Raw genomic sequence first — 15,098 nt, 5'->3', positions numbered from 1 at the left:
TCTTATAAGGAGAGGTTAAGTAGGTTGGTTCTGAACTCATTGGAGTTTAGAAGAATGAGAGGCAACTTCATTGAAACAGATTTGTAGGGATAATAAAACGAAGAATTGCTGATCTGGAGATCTGAAACAAAGCAGAAATTGCTGGAGAAACTCAGCAGGCTCATCAGCATCTGTGGGGAGAAAGCTGAGTCAATGTTTTGGGTCCAGTGGCCCTTCACCAGAACCATTAATTTCTTCTGATTAAGGGCTCCTGGATCTGAAACACTGATTCTGTTCTCTCTGCACAGATGCTGTAGAACTCTAGCAATTTCTGTTTTTGTTTAAGATTCTTAGGGCACTTGACACAGTCAATGCTAAGAGATTGTTTCTTCTTGTGGGTGAGGCTAGGACCAGACACCATAATCGCAAAGTAAGAGGCCACTCATTTAAGAGAGAAATGGGGAGGAATTTCTTCTCTCAGAGGGTTGTGAATCTGAGAGATTCTTTACCACACAGGGATGGAGAGGGTGGGTTCTTAAGTATGTTCAAGGTTGAGAGAGACAGATTTTTATTCAATAAGTAATCAAGAGTTATAGATATCAGATCAGCCATGATTTCATTGTATGGCAAAATAGAACTCAAAGGGCCAAATGGCCTGCTCCCACATCTCATGGTCTTATATTTCTATGAGAGTTCCATTCCAAATTTCCTGAATGACTGACCTACCTATAGTTATTCAGCACCTTGAGATATCAACTTAAGGGCTATATAAATTTAAGTTATAGTTATAACAAAAATTGAAGCAACTTTGTTTTCCTGTACACCTATAAAAAATGTTCAATATCCAGGTGCATAGCAGAGGAAAAAAATCTGGATATCTGTGATGACATCAGGTTACTACTCTTTATATATTCAGGATTTCCTGGGGATCCTCTGAGTGGACATTGACTTCTTGTACTCAGGCTAAGCTCTATCAATAACCAGCCAAATGAGGAATTAGAGCCCTATCTGTACCTTCCACCTCATTATCCTTTGTTAAGGATAAAAGAGCAACCCAGATTAAGTTGCCTTTTTTTGAAAGGGAGAATAAAAGAAGACAGTGTTATTTAATTGGAGAAAAATTGCAGAAAGCTGCAACATGAAAGGATTTGGGGCTACTTCTGCATGAAACACACAAAGCTAGCACACAGGTGCAGCAGGTAATTAGGGCCGCTAATGGATTATTGCTCCTGATTTCAAAGGGGTTGGAGTATAAGTGTATTGAGTCTTACTGTAACAGTACAAGGTCCTAGTGGGACCATATCTGGAATACTGTGAGCAGTTTTAGTCCCTTATTTAAGAAAAAAAATTATCCATTGGAGGCAGTTCAGATAAGGTTCACTAGGATGATCCTCAGTATGGAGGGATTGTCTTCTGAACAAAAGTGAAATAGGTTGGTACTCTATTTGTTGGAATTTAGAAGAATGAGAGGTGATGCCATTGAAACATATTGGATTCTTAAGGGGCTTGAACAGATAAAGAGGAATTTCTTCTCTCAGATGGTTGTCAGTCTTTGGAACTCCTTGCCACAGAGTCCCTGGGGCAGAGTCCTTGTGTATATTTAAAGCGGGGATAGACAGATTCTTGATCAGTAGGGGAATCTAGGATTCTGGGGGAAGAACAGAAAAGTGGACGTGAGGAGTAAAAGGTCAGCCGATTTTCCTATTGAATGGTGAAGCTGGCTCAAGGAGCCAAATACGTTATTCCTGTTCCTAGGTCTTATGTTGGTAGTGGCCCTTGAATTTGGTCCCTCTCACATCGGAGATTAGTTTCTTTAACTGATTCCAGTTGGGGGCTAGAGGCCTCCATACTACTGCTGTTTTTTGAAACAAAGTTGATACTCATTACTTTGTTTTATGGTTCAGGTTTCTCTAAAATACTTTCATAGTTTTGAAAACTTGCATCAGATTCAGCCTTACCTTCCCTGATACAATTTAAAATGCCCCAATGTTTTGGGCCTTCCTTCATCATGTGATATATAATTCCAGTGAAACTTTGCTACTCCCTTTTCAAGGATGTATACTGGTTCAGAAATGCATACAAAATAAAACTTTGGCTGGATGGAAAACTATACAAATCATGTCTTTGTTTTTGTATTCAATGTCCCTACATTTAAAATCCAGAGTCCCGTATACCTGACACTTTCTACTTACATTTTCATTTATTAAGATCTATTTGTCTCTACACTTAGGTCTCTTTGATATCTCTGTAGCATTCAGGGCACCGTTTCACTGCTTCTTGTCCCAAAATGTACAACTCCACTTCTCTCGTCATTGTCACCCATTTGTCCACTCCATTAAATACTCCATATCCTCTTTATAGCTGCCACTGTTTCCAAATTTGATGTTATCAACGAACTACCTCTAGTAAGTCTGAACCAATTATATAAATACAAAATAAATCCTAGCACAAAGCATAAAAGAAACATTCTTCATTTTCATTAAAGGAGCTTTTCTGTGCTATATCAAATTTCCATTCTTTGCCTACAGTTCAGTCAATTCAATGGTAGTCCAACTTTGTTTATCCATTGAAATAGTCAGGCCTGGTTGTGAAAAGGAATGATGAAAATGGAGCAAGCAATACCCTTTTGTAAGCTTGTCTTAATACTCACCTGTCTCCACAGACTCTGGTTTGACAGAATTGAGGTGAAAATTCTTTTCTATCCTCTCCTTCTAGAGGCACCTCTATGGGATCCATTCCTGAGGGATTGAAGTAAATTAACCATTAATGTTTTAGCAAGACAGAATGCACCTGCAGTCACTCTGAATGCACTTCTGGCACTGCCTCTAGATGATATCTTGACTAGATTCTTTCCCCATCAAATATGATCTACCTTTTGATTCAAAATGAAGGTGTAATGCATTTGCTGAACTTTGAGAATTCTTCATTTGGAGGCTGACAGGGTTGTAAAGAGGGGCTTATCTTGTCTTCAAGAAACATTAAAGGGTAAATTATTCAAGTGAAGTTACTTTGTATGTCACAAATGTACATTGAGGAGTTACAGACCTACCCTCAATGTTCCCAAGTATAGTGAAGGTTCATGATGTATATTGTGATATTCAAAGACACAGAAAATTTACCTTTAAATGTCTTTTCCAAGACCAAAGCAAACCTGGAAATTCCTGATGTCAGTGAAACAATACAAAAGGTTGAAAGTGCTGTCCTATCAGCTATGTTCCAGATTCTATTTTCTGTATGCACTTCACAACATCATTCTGCATGCCATCTTCCCTTGGGTGGAATACAGCAGATTTATGTCCTCCTTATCTGAATAGGATGTCCTGACTATGGAGAGAGTACAATGAAGGTTTGCCAGACTGATCCTGGGATGACAGGACTGACGTATGAAGATAAACTGGATAAGTTAGGACTTTATTCACTGGAGTTTAGTAGAATGAAGTAGGTAGGAAATTTCTTCATTCAGAGAGAGGTGAGCCTGTGGAATTCTCTGTCACAAATTGCAGTTTAGGCCAAAGTACTGAATGTTTTCAAGAAGAAGTTAGATGTAACGCTTAGTATCAAAGTATATGGGGAAGAAAGGGGAACAAGGTGCTAAGTTGGATGATCAGCCATAATTATGGCTGATTGAATTTGAATGGTGGAACAGGCTCAAAGGTCCAAATGGCCTACTTGTGGTCTTATTTTCTAAATTTTCATGATTTACTTTGCTTTATGCCATCAGAAATATCACAATAGTTCACAAATTCGATTTTTGCTGGTGGGTGACAATATGTTTTTAAACAATGCTGGATATAATTCATTCCATGCCTATTGACAATGTTTTTAAAATGCATATGCTCCAATAAGTACAGCTGGAACTCTGTCTAAGAACAACCTTCTTCTAATTTCAAATCTAATAGGAATATAATAATCAGTATCAGTTTTCATGCAATTAAAAAGTGATGTCTTTCCTATCATCCTGTTTCAGTCTAGAAGACAAGCTACTGGTATAATGTCATATGCCCTGGGGAGTAGTTGTCCAGTTGTACAGAAAAACAAAGACTCTACTTATGATTGAAGTTCACTGATTACCAGTTGCTAACCCTGGGAGTTCTCATTGCCCTTTTGCAGCTTTCAGTAGAAACTCATTTTCTATTGTGCAACATGTGCAGTAGCTGTAGAATATAATTTTATTTAGTTATGTTAGAATACACAATTAGAAAAAAAGTCCATGACCTCAGATTATATAATTTTCTACCTAAGTGAATCTTCAATTTGTAAGAAAGTGCTATTTCCTGACATAGTAAGACTAATTATGCCACATTATGTTTGATAGTCTAATTTTATTTTCATGGATAAAATGCAAAATACAGAACGAGCTGGAAATGTGGAACCTTAACAGGAGATGTTGAAACATCAATTTATGTAGAATTTGTTAAATAGCAGAAGCAATATTCACACTGAGACAAAAACGGGTATAATAAGATAATGGAAAACAAAACGAATCAAAAGACACAGAAGAAATAGAGAGGCCTGCATTTTCACTGTGCTTTAAAAAAAAGCAGACAGGAACTAATTCCAGGATTCCTGTACTCAAGACGTTTCTGACAAATTATTTTCATGCAGACACAGCACGCCAATCCTTACCAACTTCGTTGCAGGAATAAGCAGTCTAAACCTCATGAGGAGGGATTAAACCACAGAGAAGTAATGAACCATGATGATTCCCAGTTCCAAGATGGGAAAAGAATAGAAAACAATAACCATGTCTTGCCATTGAAATATAAAAGAAAGTTGTTCTTTCAGTTTTAATAGATAGATTCTATACTGTAAATTGGTTGTGTGATTGTGGTGATTGAATATAAGGCTTCGTCCTGCAAAGGAAAGTTTACCATTACGTTGATTAGCATTTGCTGAGTGTCGTGCTGCATTAGAATATTTTGCCCATTGGATAAAGTGCCAATATCTGTTCAAAACTGATGAAAACACTGTTCAGAACTCTTCTCTCAAGCTTAAAAGTCATTTAAGTTATGAAGCAGAGATTGCACAACAAACATGCATTAGGCTATTAGGCATATACGTTCAAAGTATTCTCAAATAGGATTATCAAATGTGTGAAATGCTTAAGAATAAATGGAATATTTCACATTCAACATATTCTAAAGCATCACAGCGTATCTTAAACTGACTTATTCACTGAGTTTAACAGTTACATAAGACCCCTCTGTTGAATACATAGCACCTATTTTAAACATTGGACTTACCAAAGTGCACGTTAACAAGCTTGAAAAAATTTAGGCACCAGCAGTGAAACTGATCCTAGGTACTATGTACCAATCAAACAACTGCGTGTGTGTTGCCTTGCTGAAGGCACAAAAAGCTCTGTCTGGGGAATAAAGAACAAGAACACCACATCACATGAACAGGCCCTTTGGCCCACCAAGCCTACTCTGATACATGATGCCTTTCTAAACTAAAAATCTTTTGCCTCTATGCTGTCTGTATCCTACTATTCCCTGCTTATTCATATCTGTCAAGATGCCTCTTAAACACTGCCATTGTATCTGCCTCCAGCACCTCCTCTGACAACGTATTCAGGCACTTATTACTCTTTGTGTAATAAAATTTGCCTCTCACGTCTCCTTTAAACTTTCTCCCTTTTACCTTCAACTTATGCCCCTTAGTAACTGACATTTCTACCCTGCGAAAAAGGTTCCAACTATCCATTCTATCCATGCCTTGCGTAATTTTGTAAACTTTGATCAGGTCACTCCACATCCTTCAACGTTCAAGTGAAAACAAACCAAGTTTGTCCAAACTCTCCCCATTTCTAATACTCTCCAAACCAGGGAATATCTTAGTAAACTATTTCTGTACCCTCTCCAAAGCCTCCACGTCCGTCTGGTAGTGTGGCAACCAGAACTGAACCTAATATTCCAAATGTGGCCTAACTAAAACTCTATATGGCTGTAACATGACTCGCCGATTTTTACGCTCTATGTCCCAACTGATGAAGGCAAGCATGCCATTCACCCTCTCGACCACCTTCTCCACTTGTATTGCCACTTTCAGGGAATTGCGAACCTGTAAACCTAGATCCTTCTGTATGTTGATGCTACTAAGGGTTCTGCCATTTACTGTATACTCCCCTCCTGCACTAGATCTTCTGAATGCATCACCTCTCATTTGTCTGGATTGAACTCCATCTGCCATTTTGTTTTTCTTTATTCATTCAACGGGATGACGGCATCATTGGCTAGGCAGCGTTTGTCTGCCCAACTCTCCAGACTATCTACATCCTGCTGTATCCCCTGACAATCCCCCTCACTATCTCCACTATCTCCTCCAACCTTTGTGTTGTCTGCAAACTTAATAATCAGACCACCTACATTTGCCTCCAAATCATTTATATGTATTGCAAACAACAGGGGTCCTAGCACTGATCCCTGTGGAACACCACTGGTCACAGAACTCCAGACTGAAAACCACCCTTCCACTTCTACTCCCTATCTTCTATGACTAAGCCAGTTCTGTATCCACTAGCTCACTGTGGATCCCATGTGACTTCACCTTTTGTGTCAGGCTGCTACAAGGAACTTTGTCAAAATCGTTGCTGAAGTCTATCTGGACAATTTATCATTCATCTTTGTCACTTCCTCAAAATACTCAATCAAGTTTATAAGACACCACTTTCCCTGCACTTAGCCATGCTTCCTATTGCTAATAAGTCCATATTTTTCCAAATGTGAGTAAATCCTATCCCTAGGAATCTTCTCCAATAATTTCCTTACTACTGAAGTAAGGCTCACTGGCCTGTAATTTCCTGGATTATCCCTGTTGCCCTTTTTAAACAATGGAACAATGTTGGCTATTCTCCAGTCCTCTGGGACCTTTCCTGTGACTAAAAAGGAAGCAAAGATTTTGTACAAGGCCCCAGCAATTTCCTCACCTGCCTCCCTCAGTACTTTGGGATAGATCCCATCAGGTCTTAGGGACTTGGACACCTTAATGCTTTTCAAAACACCCAACACCATCTCCTTTTTCATACTGACATGCCCTAGAATATCAATATATCCCTCCTGAGACTCACCATAACATGTTTTGTCCTAAACATTCAGATTTTCAAAGGTGTGCAAATACAGACTACTGCAGCAAAAAAAGGACAAATATCCAGATATTGGTGAAGTATTTTTATTCACACCAATGTCAGTAAAACTTCATCTAACTTTACCTTTAATGTAACACCCATGTTTAAGAAGGGAGAGAGGCTGAAGATGGAAGTTATAAGCTGATTAGCTTTGGTCATTGTTAAGATTTTAAATCTATTATTAAGGATGAGATTGCAGAGTATTTGGAAATGAATGGTAAAACAGGGCTGAGTCAGCACGGCTTGATCAAGGAGAGGTCATGCCTGACAAATCTGTTAGAATTCTTTGAAGAGGTAATAAGCAAGTTACACAAAGGAGAGCCAGTGGACATGATCTATTTGTATTTCCAGAAGACTTTGTTCTGCACAGGAGCTGCTAAATAAGATAAGAGCTCATGGTGTTAGGTGCAAGGTACTGGCATAGATAGAAGATTGGCTGACTGGTAGCAGGCAGAGATCAGGGATAAAGCAATCTTTTTTAGGATGGCAGCCTAAAAAATTATTAGTGGAGTTCTGCAGGGGTCAGTGTTGGAACCACACCTATTCAGGTTATCCATTAACAATCTGGATGAAGGAACTGAGGTCGTTGTTGATAAGTTTGCAGGTGAGACAGATAGGTGGAGGGACAGCTAGTGTTCAGGAGGTGGGGAGGCTGCAGAAGGACTTGAACAGGCAAGGAAAGTGGGCAAAAAAGTGATAGATGGGATACATCAATATCTCAGGATATACTCCAGGGGCACTGATCTCAAGCATCCTATGTCCACAGCCATTGGCATCTGACATCCTGCACTGGCAGCCTTTGAGAACCCTTGAGGTATAGTTCCAATCCACTTGTAAGATGCATCTGTGTTTCAATGCTGTATCTCTGGCTGGTTCAGCAACTATCAATGTAATACTGCTGCAAGGACACTGTGCACTCAGGGACACGTGCTGAGCTCATGGACAGGCTCAAGTTGCATCGCTGGATAGTCTGACAGCACTCACTCACTCTGGGCCTATCTGGATGTTCACAGCATCCTGCCTTGTATTGTCTTTCCTTGCTTATTTTGCACTTTGCCCCCTCAGCCAGAGATACCAGGCTCATACTGCTACAGTCCTTAGTCAAGTCAAAGGGATAGCCTTTGCTCAGATTTCCTGGAACAGTGAGTCAAGGGCAGTCCCTGGTACCAATCCAAGCCTTGTCCAGGGTGGTCAAAGTCAGAATGCAAAAGAGATAAGCAGTTTCATGATGGGCTGCACACCACCCAGCTTGACCTCATACCCCATTGTGGGCTGAAATAAGAAAGAAGCAAGTATTATTGGACTTGAAAGTAGGTGGCACAGCCATTACAATGGAGCAGGCGGGAAAGTTTCCCACGTGGATGTTTAGGCAGTGCAGAATGCAAGTAAAGTTAGTGGTGTTGGGATGAGTGATAGCGGGTGGGAAAGGCATTGCAGGCAAAAGTGAGAATGGTAGCGCATGAGGCTTGATGGGAGGTGGGTATAGTCGCAGAGGTAGAGTGAGTGTGAGGCATCATCTGTTTCAACTGACTTAGCAGTGTGGTAAAGGTCATTGACCTCCTTCTTACATTCCTCCCAATGATTGAGACTGTATTAACCCAGGTAGCAACCACCAACCAGGTTGGTATCGTCTGATGTTGTGGTCTCCACTTGCTGGAGGAGGAAGTCCCGCATCAACAGCATCATGTCCAACCCTCCCATAAAGCAGGACGCCAATTCTCCTTATAGAGTCATAGTCATAGGGTTGAACCCTTTGGTCCACTCGTCCACGCTGACCAGATATCCTAAATTAATTTAGTCCCATTTGCCAGCAATTGGCCCATATCCCTCTAAATCCTTCTTGTTCATTTACCCATCCAGGTGCCTTTTAAATGTTGTAATCATACTAGCCTCTACCACTTCCGCTAGCAGCTCATTCCATACGCACACCACCCTCTGTGTGAAAAATTTATTCCTCAGGTCCCCTCTCACCTTAAACCTATGCCCTCTAGTTCTGGACTTTCCTACCCTGGGAACAGGGGTCAGGAGAAGGACATGGGAGAAGCTCAAACTCTAAAGTTGTACAACTCGATATTGAGTCCAGAAAGCTGTGGAGTTCCCAAGCAGAAAATGAGGTGTGGTTCTTCTAGCTTGCTCTGAGCTCCACTGGAGCACTGCAGCAAGCCTGAGACAGACACGCTGGCCAAAGAACAAGGTGGTGTGTTGAAGTGGCCCAAAGCCCACACACGAGATCTTGTTACCACATCACAGGGAGACAATGGCCTAGTGGTATTATCACTGGACTGTTACTCCAGAGACCCAGCTAACATCCTGGCCAGGGTTCAAATCCCACCATGGCAGATGGTGGAATTTGAATTCAATAAATATCTGGAATTAAGAATCTAATGATGACCATGAATCCATTTTCAATTGTCAGGAAAAACCCATCTGGCTCACTAATGTCCTTCAGGGAAGGAAATCTGCCATCCTTATCTGGTCTGGCCTACATGTGACTCCAGACCCACAGCAATGTGGTTGGTTCTTAACTGCCCTCTGGGCAATTAGGGATGGGCAATAAATGCTGCCTGGCCAGTGATGCTCCTCATCCCATGAATGAATAAAGAAAAGAAAAGCTGCTTTTACACACAACCCATTGTTAGCCACTAACAGTCCCCAATAGTAGCAATTCATTTTCTTAGCCTGATTGTTATCCATCCTTTGTCTTGTTCAACTATTCTTGTCTCTCTTTGGGCTCTATCTCCACCTATCGTTCATTTCTTACTTGTTCCTCCCACTCTATCTTCTCCATTAAAATCAATTTTTTCCTAGTTACCATTAGTGCTGAGGAAGGGTCACTGGACCTGAAACATTAACTCTGATTTCTCTCTACAGATGCTGCCAGACCTCCTGAGTTTTTCCAGCAATTTCTGTTCTTGTTTCTGATAATTTCTAACATTGCCTGTTTCTAAGGGAGCAAAAATCACTGCTTTTGCCAGCCCTTCAAGAAGTAATTAGACTGCTTTTCTGTGTCTTGTTCCACTTCAGCAAGAAACACAATATCCTGGGACCCTGGGGGTGCCAGCAACATGAACTTTTTAAAGAAGTTAAGGCACAAAGAAAACATAAAAAACATATTGATGAAAATGAAATATCAAACTGTCATGTAGCAGAGATAACTAATTGAACAATTTTGCCTTTTCTCTTAAGAAACAAACCTAGGGAGAGAAAGTCACGGCTCCAAGTCCTAATTGCCTGCAAATGGGGACAGGCCAGAGCTGAGCTAAGAAACAGAATTTAACTAACACCTATCATGTGTTTTACCTCTGATGGCTCACTCTCCAAGTTGGTCTTAGTGGGCAATTGCGTGGGCGCATCAGTGTGTATGTGTGTACTCACACATGCTCACAGACATTCTCACACACTCTCAGTGTCTCTCACACTCAATCCCTCTAACACAGTCTTACATCTATTTGCTTTCTCTCACACATTCACTCACTCACTCACTGTCACTTGAATTCTCACACACTTTGTCACACTCTCTCTCACTCCCTCTCAATCACAGTAGGTCTGAAAATTAAGATTTTGATGAAAAGTTTTGGACAGCTGTTTCCTCCTCACTATGCCTGAAACTCCAGATGCTCCAGATCTTTCAGCTGCTGCAACTCCTGCTTCTTATGGCATCCTAAAACACTCCATCATCTTAACTTATGTAGTCCTTTAGGGCCTGGCACCTGCATGGGAAGATGAGTGTGTAGCCAAAGGCAGACAACTAAAGCCAGAATTCATCCTGTCACAATACAGCTGCCCAGATCTGGGCTTGTTCCAATAATGCACAGGGCAGGGGATACAATGCGTTAATTCAATATAGTCACGGCATACCTTAGGAAAGGAACCTCAGCACAGTAAGTTCAGACATATTGATTCTCAAGGGAGCTAGATGAGGCTGCATGGCCTCTACTTAAATGCTAGAAGTATTATGGGTAAGACAGATGAGCTAAGGGCATGGATTGTCACATGGAATTGTGATATCGTTGCTTTCGCAGAGACATATTTGAGGTAGGGACAACTCAGCATTCGGGGGTAAAGGATATTCAGGCATGACAGGGGAGGGTGTAAAGGGGAGTAGCGCTGCCTTCACAAAAACTGAAAATCCCCCACCACAGTTATATGAAAGTCAACACTTCATTCTCCAGGAATCTTTCCTTAGCTACTGATAATTTCTCTTCTCTTTTCCAGCCAAACAACATATTCTCCACTAAATGACATTCAGGGTGAAGGACAAATCATGGATCCCTCCCTTGAGCCAAAGCTAGTTGAATTGTCCATCTTCATTTCAATGGTTTCTTTTTTTAATTAATTCATGGCATGAGGGCGTTGCTGGCTAGGCCAGCATTTATTGCCCATCCCTAATTGCCTAGAGGGCAATTAAAAGTCAAACACATTCCTGTGGGTCTGGAGTCATAAGCAGGCCAGATGAGGTAAGAATGGCAATTTCCTTCTCTAAATGACGTTAGTGAACCAGATGGGTTTTTCCAACAGTCGACAATGGATTCATGGTCACCATCAGACCCTTAATTCCAAATAGTTATTGAATTAAAATTCCACCAGCTGCCATGGCGGGATTCAAACCCAGGTCCCCAGAACATTACCTGGGGCTCTGGATTAACAGTCCAGTGATAATCCCACTAAACCATTGCCTCAACCTGAGAGAGAGCTCCCGCTGCATTCTGGATAGTGAACAATTAAATGTCAATGCTTCTATCTCTCTGCCATATTGCTCACTTGTATTCTTGCAGTCTGACATTGTCTATGTGGCTTTCAATGATAATTTTAGAAAACCTGCAATCCAAATTTACAATGGCTTCCTGTGAACTCTTCCCCTCCCAATCTCCAACTCCATGGCAGCATGAATTACATGGGCTTTGCATCCAGCTAGAAATGTTAATTAACTAGCCTCCTGACCCCCAAGTCCATTCTATATTGGAATTAACTAAGACAATTTAAAGTATAGTCATTTATAAAACCTGATATTCAATACGGAGGCATAACATCCTTAATTCATCCATTTTATCCTAAATTGAAAAGACAGTCCCAAAACATAACAATCTTACAAATTTTATAACTTGACAGTAATTAACTGGTCCACCCAACTTGTTCAAAGGTCTGAGTTCATATCACAGAATGTTAACCTTAGAAACCTTGTCTCCACTGACAACTATATTATATGTATTCTGCTTTTTTAAAAAGGGAAATGACAAAACCACATTGCAAAATTAAAAAAATTCCTGGTGTACAGGTGTACCTCACCAGAAGTGTTTCTGTAATTTAAGGTTCATATTTTACTTTTAATAGGTTACAGACAGAAGAAAGCTTGCACAGAGACCTTGGACTGTCATATATTTGATGGAGGGTTGGAAATTCCAGCCTAAAAACTGGAGTAATTCGATGGGCTTAAGTTGTCTTTTCTAATAAATGTTTCTTATTTTTATGACTATTTTTGAGTTTATGCCTCTAAGGGCTATTGGTTTGGCTAACCTTCTGCACTGATGGTCATGATCCCTTCCTCTAGGTCAACGTGTGGATGAATCAAACATAGTCTGGGCTCCTGCTTTTGGCTAAGACAGACAGCATTTTGGTTGACAATCATCCAGGTACGATCATATAATAAGCCATGCTTTCCAACAGGCCACTTCTTAACCTGTAAAGAGATAAAATAAATAGGACAAGATGGAAAATATTGGTAAATTTTCTACACTGTTAATAGACTAAAAAATCATGGCACATAAGCCAAAACCACATTCAATTGTACAAATACATACATCTTAGCACAAAATTGAATTGCTTTGTAACATCATGATAAGTCACCTAAAGAAAAACATTTTTGGAATGTGGAAAGCACTGGTAAATCTGGCATTTATTGCCCTTCCGTGGTTAAAAGAATTGAACAAGTGACTTCCTCAATCATTTTAGAGTTGTTAAGAGCCAAACACACTGGCAAGAGACTTTAAACTTGGTCCACACATCTTCAAAGAATGTGAAATCAATGTACGACAAAGAATCTGCTTGATAGCTGATCACTTTTTAACATGCAGAACGGATGATGAAATTTTAATATTATTGTCACCAATCACCCTCCAGTTTGGCAGCTGTGCAGTAACATAAGGCTATTATTATTCTGTAGAAATTGTGATGACTGCTGATACAGGCACCCATCACCGAAACCACCAAATGATTCTTTCCAGCTTGCAATAGGATGTAGCCAAATCAGTACTTGGATGTCAAAGGATTGTGGAGGACAGAAGGAGGGCAAGTAGATGATTTTGACTAACACACAGAACGGAATCTTCTTAGACCTGCAGGCTTGGCTTGGAGGTGGGATCAGGAGGGAATGCAGACATCCTGGCATCTTTAGATCAGAGGTGCCATGCACTCCTATCTCTTGATGATCTTTCCAGAAGTGGTCATCACTTGAATTGGCTACCAGCTCAACAGCAGCATGAAGCAAATTTGAATAAATGACTGCTGATTTCTAAACAGTCTGGGGGTACCTCCAGAAGTGACAGACAGAAAACACATTAATTGCCAAGCACAGCAGGTATCCTGAGGTGGTTGGCTGCAGCTGGGTTTTGTGAGACTTCCTGTTCTTCCTCTCCGCACCACAGCAGCACTGATCAGCAGCTGCAGGCAATCACTCAGCTGATACCTGGGATAATGGAGTTGTCTTATGAGGAAAGGTTGAGCGAATTTGACCTGAGACTCATTAACATTTAGAGGACTGAGAGGTAGCTTTGTTGAAACATATAAGGTCCTGAGAAGAATTAGGAGGTGAATGGTGGAGGGGCCTTCCCTCTGTTAGGGAGTCCAGAACTACAGAACACAGAAAATGAGACGTCTCCCATTTCAGACTGAGGAAAGGAGAAATAGAGGGTCCCTGGCCTGTACAATTTTCTTTGCCAGAGAGCACTGCACAGAAAATCACTGAACACATTCAAGACTAAATTGGATGGATTTTTGATCAGCAGGGGTGTTAAGGGCATGGGGATTAAAGGAACTGACAACTGGGCATAAGGTCACAATCACAACATCCGTGTTGTAATTGAATAGTGGAGTTGGCTTGAGGAGCTGAAGTCTCGCTCCTAATGTTTGTGTTCTTATGCTCATCTAGTGCAGGGGTTTAGCCAGCAACTGAAAGTAGAGTTACTTTTTTAAAAATTTAAACTTCTTCAGAAAGTGAGATGGAGATAACCTCGCAGTCCCACATCCTGCAACACAAGTACTCAGCTCTGCAATTGGGCTGCTGTCCTTCCAGTATCAGGCCCTCTGATTGGGCAGCAGATCAGGAAATAACCTGTAAATTGGCCACCTCCAGGAAAGGACATGCAGCACTTTCAGATCCAGAAATGATCCTGATACGATTATTTTTAAATGGGATGAGATTTCACTAAGAATGCGCCATTCCTATGCTTCCAGTTGTTTCCTGGGGTCTTAACAGATCTGCAACTCTCTGTGAAAATGTATATTTTGAGGAACACATTTCCACAGTCATCGTCAGGCTGGCATAACAGCGGGTATAGATAGGTCTGGTGATCTCTGTCAAGTGAACTTTGCTATCTGATGATTTACCTGATGTATTCCTTCTTTTTCCAATGTAATCATCAATACTGTTTTTATGTTGGTTGAAAACCAATGCCCAAATTAATGTCAATTTGACTACAGAAGTTATTCACTTAAATGAACCCTTGTATGGGAGCTGTAGTGAGTCAAAATATTGAATTTTGGGAAACTTCAATTATGGCAAAGCTGGTCTTTACTCGCAAAGGAATTTCACCCTAATGTAGAAAGCACTGAGCTACCACTTTATAATAAAAACCAAAAGAACTGCGGATGCTGTAAATCAGGAACAAAAACAAAGTTGCTGGAAAAGCTCAGCAGGTCTGGCAGCATCTGTGGAGGAGAAAACAGAGTTAACGTTTCGGGTCCGGTGACCCTTCCTCAGAACGTTCTGAGGAAGGGT

General features: G+C 40.7%; 1 protein-coding gene across 1 annotated transcript in view; it reads right to left on the bottom strand.

Moving 5' to 3' along the window:
* Positions 1–1,737: 1,737 nt before the first annotated feature.
* The window catches only part of LOC125485440 (molybdenum cofactor sulfurase-like), a 76,001-nt gene continuing 62,640 nt past the window's right edge, over positions 1,738–15,098 (bottom strand). Inside the window, exons 4-6 of the mRNA XM_048608205.1 lie at positions 12,620–12,782; positions 2,630–2,717; positions 1,738–1,834 (exon numbers count right to left, since the gene is read on the bottom strand). Of these exons, the coding sequence (XP_048464162.1) occupies positions 1,738–1,834; positions 2,630–2,717; positions 12,620–12,782 (348 nt within the window). The remainder of the gene's footprint in view (positions 1,835–2,629; positions 2,718–12,619; positions 12,783–15,098) is intronic.

This window comes from Rhincodon typus, chromosome 2 (genome assembly GCF_021869965.1).
Source record: "Rhincodon typus isolate 14 chromosome 2, sRhiTyp1.1, whole genome shotgun sequence".
NCBI classification, from domain to species: Eukaryota; Metazoa; Chordata; class Chondrichthyes; order Orectolobiformes; family Rhincodontidae; genus Rhincodon; species Rhincodon typus.
The sequence above is the reverse complement of the archived record's forward strand: the minus strand, read 5'-3'. Positions and strand labels throughout refer to the sequence as shown.